At 57.9% G+C, this 7769-nt stretch overlaps 1 protein-coding gene across 7 annotated transcripts in view; it reads right to left on the bottom strand.

Moving 5' to 3' along the window:
- Window positions 1-7769, bottom strand: part of TAFA5 (TAFA chemokine like family member 5) — a 280241-nt gene that overhangs the window by 84324 nt on the left and 188148 nt on the right. The window contains exon 4 of one of the 7 annotated variants that reach the window (XM_032266258.1): window positions 4098-4419. The exons of the other annotated variants lie outside the window; for them this stretch is intronic. Coding sequence (XP_032122149.1) covers window positions 4297-4419 — 123 coding nt within the window. The 3' untranslated portion in view covers window positions 4098-4296. Of the gene's footprint in view, window positions 1-4097; window positions 4420-7769 lie in introns of those variants that run through there. 7 annotated transcript variants of the gene reach the window in all.

The raw sequence follows: 7769 nt of genomic DNA, 5'->3' as shown, positions 1-7769 counted from the left end.
GCAACAGCGTAACCAGCACCCCGGGCCTCTCCTGCAGCACAGCACCAATGACCAGATAGACAGGGATTTCCCAAACAAGCTGCTGAGGGTCTGACTTCATTCTAATGCCAGATTCTAATCGGTGATGTGGGCATTCCAGAATATTCAGGAAGGTGCCATATGTGGAAAATAAGAATCCTTTTCCTACACAGAGAGCTTGTCTGTGCCTTAGGTAGGGCAGGAGCAAGCAAGGGGGCCAGGCGCACGTCAGGGCCTTAGAAACCTTTCTCGTCCATCATTTTCCTTTTTCGCCATCCCAGGACCCTGCAGGGTCAAGCCTGGGGTATCTTTACCCCTTTCTACAGATGAGGAAATGGAAGCTCTGCAGATAAACTGACTTCCTCCTGTCTCCCACCCTAGCACGCCAAAGAGCTGTCCCTCTTCCAGGCACGGGGAGGACGGTGGGATCAGACCCAGGAAGTCCTACTGGTACATTGGCTGCGTCCCCGGACAGGGCCTGTCCGTTCGGGAGGCGCAGAGTGGCTCAGTCACGCCCAACGCCTGTGGAGCCTGCGATCGACGTTCCAGTTCAGGAAGAGGCGGTGTATGAAGGGACCCAGCGATAGAGCCACAGTGACGAGGAGGCCGGCACTGCAAACACGACGAGGCAGAGGTGTCGTCCAAGGGCCCGTACCACCCGCCACTTCTCGGGTCTAACGGGGAGTTGACATTTAAAGTAATTTGGATGCAGAGACAAATCCTCCCATTTCATTTTTAAAGACTGATCTTTAACAAATGCCCATGCCAGACGTCGCATCTCATTCCCACTGCGGACGCGGGAGGCATTTGGAAGGGGTTGGCCGGCACAGCCCGCGTCTCCTGCGTGCTGCTATCTGGGTCCGAAGAGCTGGGCTGAGAATGGGGCACATTTGGACATGCTGGCCATGAAGGTGGTGCACATAGGAGCCATGACAAAGGGAGCTGTCCACCATGACTGGAACCTAGGGCTCGGGACAGGCTGCGCCTGGAGACAGCGCCTCGCCATCAGGATGGGAACCCAGCCACGACCTCCCATCTTAAATGCTGATCTTACTTTCTTTTTAAAAACAAATTTTTTTGAGATGGAGTTTCACTCTGTCGCCTGGGCTGGAGTGCAGTGGTGCAATTTCAGCTCACTGCAACGTCCACCTCCTAGGTTCAATTGATCAAGCGATTCCCCCACCTCAGCCTCCCGAGTAGCTAGGATTACAGGCACGTGCCACTACCCCTGGCTCATTTTTGTATTTTTAGTAGCGACAGGTTTTCACCATGTTGGCCAGGCTGGTCTCGAACTCCCGACCTCAAGTGATCTGCCTGCTTGGCCTCCCAAAGCGCTGGGATTACAGGAGTGAGATCATGCCCTGCCCTGATCTTACTTTCCACAGTACAGGCAGGAAGGAGTAAGTTCACCTTTGTCCTTTACAAAAAAATTAATCTGTAAGTGATGTCATCCGTAAGATTATAAGGATTATAAACCAGTAGGAGAAAAACACATTTTCCAGCACTTTGCTGGGACCTTCTGCCAACCAGTTCATGAGATTTGGAGTCAGACACTGGCACCAGTGCCAACGGCTCGGTGGGGACCCGACATCACATGCAGTGGGCAGCTGAATGGCGGCATCGAGGCGGTGGCCCAGGCGGCTCTAGAATGGCTAGGAAGGTTGCTCCTCACTGGCTCCTCTATGGGGAGGACTCCATAGGGCGGGACCCCATCCTTCCCCTAGGATTGTGCAGATTCCAGAGCCATTTGAAAGTCCAGCATCCCAAAACCTCACGCATCGAGACGGACTCGTGTCCCCCTTCCTGCCTGGGCAACCACATAGTTGAGCTGTCCGGGAGCCTGGCCCAGCAGGGGACAGTGGTCCCAGGGCCCTGGGGAGAGGGGGCCACTCGGGTTCCTCATCCCTTCACGTGGGTGTGACTCCACGGTACATGAGGGATCTGAGGCAGGTACCAGAAGTGCTTCTTCTGGGATCCACCCAGAGAGGGCCGCCGGGGGCCGGGGCAGGCCTTGGAGCCTTTCCAGGCCATTCTGTGACCAGCACTATGAGCAGGGTTCCTCCAGCCCACAGCCAGGCCCTGGAAGGTGCTGCTCAGAAATACGTCTGGAGTACAGGGAACGCCGCGGAGGCTCCGTGCCCAGGTGTCAGCGTGGTGAGGGCCGAGGCACTGCGTTTCCATCGATCACATAACGAGAGCTTCTGGGAAGCCGCCCTGCCAGCAACAAGATGGGGTGTCTCCTCACGTCTTAGAGACCACGATCCCCACCGCTGCATAGACGGAAGATGGTCTCCAGCTAGAAGGACCCTTCTACCTCCTGACTGCGCACGGGGGATTTGAGCATGCCGCCGGAGTCCTCGCCAGGTAAACAGGGTGCTGTCTGCCGTTGACTCACCAATCACTTTCCATCTCGGTTCCCAGTGATGTGCTAGACTCAGAAGCCAACGCAGCGGGTCCACTCGGTGACAAAGGGCGACCCTCTGGCGGTTATCGAGGGGCATCCCTGAGATGTGGGGTCACACGTCTCATCTCTGCATCCCAGGCTCTGGCTTGGCATCAAAACAGTGTCAGATGGATGGGAGTGCTGGGGAGAAGGCAGGGAAGCAGGGACAGGGGAGGGAGAGGAGGCACTGATCGTGTCCCTCAGACAAACCCTAAGCCTGACCCTCACCCCATCCAACCTGACAGAGCTTTCGGACACAGGCCGCTGGCCACGGCAGGCACCAGGACGTCCCCAGCCCCGCCACGCTCACTGGGTTTCCTCAACAGACCCCATCCTCCCTTCTGCACTGGGCGAGTGTCCTCACATTTCGCCCATTTGCCATTTATGTATTTAAAACGATTCAAAGAACAACTGCTTTCAGGAAGATGGAGCCTAACGCAGCGCCATGATGGTCAATAGCACCCTGAGAGCAACGGCTCCCATTACGAATTGGCCCAAAGTGCAGACAGAAATCACGTGGGTGTGCTCAAACCCATTTTTTGTTTCTGGGCTCATTTCTGCTGAGAAAATGAAGAATGTCACTGCTTACAACACCAGCTGATGTGGCGCCGGCCGTCCACGTTTTTGTTTACACACAGAATCTATGAAAACGTCCAGCTATTATGGTGGTGATGAATAGGGGTGATTCAAAAGAATGCAAGATGGATTGCAGACAGGGGTCACAGCAATGACTTGGTATTTTTCATTGTTTGTGCAGCACACAGATTAGCTAGGTGCAGGTCCTGGGCCACTTCTGGCTAAGGACCCAACCCCGCTCTGTCTGCCCGGCGTGTTTAAGCCTCAGCCTTCTTTGTCCTTGGGAGAGAACGCAGACGGATCTTGGGGTCCCCAGCCCATCTTGGCCTCCCACCGCCCCGCTCTCTCAGGCTTGTGAGAGGGGAGGGGAAGTTCTTCTCCCTCCTGCCCCTTCCTCTCTCCCAGCCATTGCAGTCACGTAAGAAGCTTCCAGAATCCAAAAAGGCTGCCTGGATTCCTGGCTGACCTCACAGGGTGGGGCCAGGGGGAGGCCTGGCTGGGACCAGGGTCGCTGTGCGGGAGGGGCCCCAAGGCCCTGGCTTGGCTGTGCTCTGGGGAGGGGATGGACCACAGGGTCCTGGTGGGGGCGGGATGGGGCACACAGGGCACTCGGGAGGTTGGAACCCACACAGCTCTGCCAGGCCGTGCCCGCCCTCCCTGTTTGTGTGCGGTTCGTTGCCTGGTGACTGCGGATCTTCCCCCAAGACACTATCAACTTCCCTCCACAACCACAGCCACCGCCTTCCTGCCGGGAGCCTCCTCGCTGCCCCCACAGAGGCTTGGTGTCAGCTACAGGGACCCCTTCTTCCTCCATGAGCAGCCCCGTGGGGCTGAGTGTCTGCTGTGTGAGGGCAGGAAGTGGCCACCGGCATCCAAGGAGCCAGGCGGGGACGCACAGCGTCACTGACACCAGCTTGGTTCTCACCTGCCTGCGTGCCGGAGAGGGCACTGCACACCCTCCCGGGCCTTCCTCCTGCTCAGCCCACGGCCTGTCGTCTGAAGCAGCCCCACCCCAGCCATGCAAGGCTACGGGCTCCACAGCAGCTCCGTCTCACTCCCGGATGAAGTGGCTCTGTGTCCTCCACCACCACACACAGGACAGATGGCTCCAGGGACCTGCCGACAGGCCCTGCCCAGCCCGGGGCCTGACTCCCTCCTGGTGATGCCCTGGTCCCTCTCAACACCCAAGCCAGGTTCTCCAGGACGCTGGCCCAGAGCACCTGAGTGGACGCTCCTCCCTTGACTGTGCCCTGACCAATTCAGCTGGGCATCATGCCCCTCAGAAGCTGTGCCTGGTGATGATAACCCTCTGTGGCTGCGGGAGGGCAGGGGCCGTGCCTACTCTCCGGTTCCTGAGAAGCACTGGACCTCTTCAATGGCACCTGCAGTGCCCGACAGAGAAGGGGGCCTGACAAACACGTGGGCAACAGGCCGGGCTGAGGCAGTGCCGGCTCAGCCACGGCTCCCCAACTCTCCCACGCTGGAGCCTCAGGGCACTTTTGCTTGTTTTCCTGGACAAACCTTCATGTTTTCCCCTCCCTGAATGTCTACATATTTGGAATTCATGTGCAAACTCCTGCTAGGAGCATCCACGGCCTGTCTCTTCATTGACTTCTCCCTGAGGGACCCCTCTTGTCCCCTGACCCTTCCCCTCATCTCCCCAGCACAGCTGCGTGCAGGGCTCCTCCTGGGACACCCAGGGCTGGGGCCTGTTCTCCCTGCACCCTCGACGGCCCGTTCCAGGTTCCCGCGGTGACGGAGTTCCAGGTCAGGAGTCGCAGCCTGCACTCTGGAAGACCTGGTGCCACCGTTTCCTGGCCTCGCCGGCCGCTGAGAATCCGGCAACACTGCTATGCGCGTCTTTGTCCATGATCTAGTTTTTCCCTCTGAGTTTTGGGGATTTTTTTCCTCTCCCATGGCCTGAAAGTTCATGCTGGCATGCTTTAGGATGCGGCTGTGTTCATTTATTTTTCTGGGCTTGGTGAGTACTCTCACAGGGGAGATGACACCTGAGCTCTGGGGAGGTTTTTACAAACATTTCTTTGATAATTTCTTCTTCGTTTTCCTCTGTTTCAGGGTGTTGTATCCTCCAGAACTCCCGAATCAATCTTCTGATGAGCTATTGTTTTCCTTTCCTAGTTCCCATTTCTCTTAGAAAATTCTACTGTGTGCTGTCTGAGAGACTGCCTCGGTGTTATGTCCCAAACATTCTATTGGGTTTGCAACATTCTGCTGTGACACACAACATGCAGGCGTGCGGCACCTGTGGGTACACCCCATGTACATGCAGGCACGCACCTTGCCATGTGTACATACCCGTGTGCACGTGCACAGTTTCCCACCACGCTCCTCACGCTCTTCTTTAAGTTCTGGGATATATGTGCAGAACGTGCAGGTCTGTTCCGTAGGTACACATGTGCCGTGGTGGTTTGCTGTACCCATCAACCTGCCGTCTAGGTTTTAAGCCCCACATGCATTAGGTATTTGTCCTTATGCTCTCCCTCCCCTTCCCCCCACTGCCCTGACAGGCCCTGTCCCAATAGCACCTTAACTCAGAGGTGACATCTGTGGCTGGGGCTGGCCTGCTGGCCAGGCTCACCTCTGTCTCATGAGGTGCCTGGGCCCAGCCAGCAGCCCAGCTCCTCACCCAGTGTGGGGCTCTTCTGTTCTCTTCAGCAGGACAGGCTTAAGCTAATGACGCCCGCAGGGCTCAGGGCTCAGAGCCAGTGTTCCGGGCAGTGCGTGGGTCATGACCGCACCCTTCCACTGGCCACACACATCCCTAAGGCTGAGAGCCAGAGGGGGGTGCGGAGCACTTGAGCCCCCTTGCTGCCCGGCCCCCGGCCTCCTTGCCCCTGCACCCCCCTGCCTGCTCCTGTGTTTGCATGCGTTCTGCCCTCTCTGAGGCTGAGCTGTGGTTTCACTGGTGTGCTTGCCCTTCCGCTGCTGCCTCAGTGGCTCCTGCGGCCTCTACGCTCCTCGCCCCTCCTCCTTCGGCTTCTTCTGGTTTTGTTTCTCTCTCCTAACAGTGACCTTTGCTTTCCACCACGTTTAGGAGCCTGGAGCTGAACAGCCGTCTGGGGGCAGAAGGGCCCTGTGGCCCCCGGCTCATGGCACCTGGGGTTCTGATCTGGGCTTGGCGAGTTCAGTGGGTGGAATGGGGCCCCCCAAAGTTCATGTCCACTGGGGAACCTCAGAATCTGACTTGATTTGAAAACCGGGTCTTTTCCTATGTGACTAGTGAAGGATGTTAAGATGAAATCATCCTAGATGTAGAATGGACTCTAAATCCCGTGGCTGGAGTGTTTATCAGAGAAGGGAGAAGGAAATTTGACAAACAGGGCAGGCCACGTGAAGACGGACGCAAAGAGTGGGGTGCTGTGGTCACGAGCCAAGGAACACCTGGGGCCACCAGAGCTGCCAGAGGCAACGGCGGGTCCTCCTGCAGAGCCTCCCGACGGAGCAGGGTCCTGACCATCAATCTCGGACCTTCTGGCCTCCAGGACCTTGAGATAATGTTTCTGCCATTTCCAGCCACTGAGAATGGAGCGGCCTCAGGTCACAAAGGCGGGAAGTGTATCCAGAAAGAAGCTGTCTGTCTCCTGACTGAGCCCTCGGGGAGCTGAGCAGGACTCCCATCTCAGAGTGTCGATTTTCACCTAATTGCCTGGTTTCCAGAAGTTCCTGCCGCACTTGGCCGTGTCTCCGCTGCAGGGTCCGGCGTCGCCCAGCTCTCTCCCTCCAGCAGGAGCCTCTGTGAGTCCATTCTTCTTTGGGTCCCACAGGGAGCTGAGGGCAGGTGCCTGGGTGGGGAGGACCAGGGGCCTCTGATGCAGCCTTTCAGCTGGGCCCGCCTCCACCATGCTGGGAGGAGCCTATCAGTGCAGCCTGCATCAGGGCGGAGTCGGGGACCGCACACTGCTCCCAGCAGCTCAGCTCTCCTTGTCAGCCCAGTCCACCCACTCCCGTTCTTCCAGACCCGTCCTGCTGAGTTTGCACTCACAGGAGGATGCCATTTTCCTCGTTTTGTGTCCCTGTCACCTTACAGGGGGTTCCAGGAGGTGCGTGAAGGAAGTGTGAGCATCCTATCCTCTCTAACTGGGACCCTGGTGCACACAGCTGCTGTTTCCCTGGCTCCTCCAAGAACCAGGGCTCGGGCACAGGCCACAGACACTCTGTCCTTCAGCAGGGCCTCCCTGGTCCCTGAGATCCCGGCACAGGAATGCCCTCCTCCACCCCAGCCGCCTGGCGGACTGGCACAGACACGGGCGGGCTGGGCCTGGAGCCCACTGCTGGCACCGCCTTCTTCTCGCTGGGGTGCTCCGAGGCGGGGTCCTAGTCTGCTCTTCCCATGGATCTGTTAGTGGGGACATGCTTGACGTACCAGGTCCTCAGCATCCGAGAATGAAGAGACCTTGCGGTTTGAGCTCGGTTCTGTGATGGGCAACTCTAGGCTCCAGGCTTGCAGGAAGCTCAGGGAAACAGTGGCCTGGACAAGGCAAGCCACCCACTGAGTCAGGGGCCATGCAGCCAGAAGGCCCCTCCCTGTAGCAAGCTGGCTCATAAATCCCAAACAAGGCCACTGTGGACAAAGCTCAGCACTGCAGGAGACGCTGATGGGAGAGCTCCCAGATAGGAGGCGACCATAGAACCAGGAGATCCTGACGGGAGAGCTCCCGGCCACAAGGCGACCACAGAACCAGGAGATCCTGACGGGAGAGCTCCCGGCCAC

Source organism: Sapajus apella, unplaced genomic scaffold (genome assembly GCF_009761245.1).
Source record: "Sapajus apella isolate SASKATOON/1434 unplaced genomic scaffold, GSC_monkey_1.0 scaffold156, whole genome shotgun sequence".
NCBI lineage: Eukaryota > Metazoa > Chordata > Mammalia > Primates > Cebidae > Sapajus > Sapajus apella.
The sequence above is the reverse complement of the archived record's forward strand: the minus strand, read 5'-3'. Positions and strand labels throughout refer to the sequence as shown.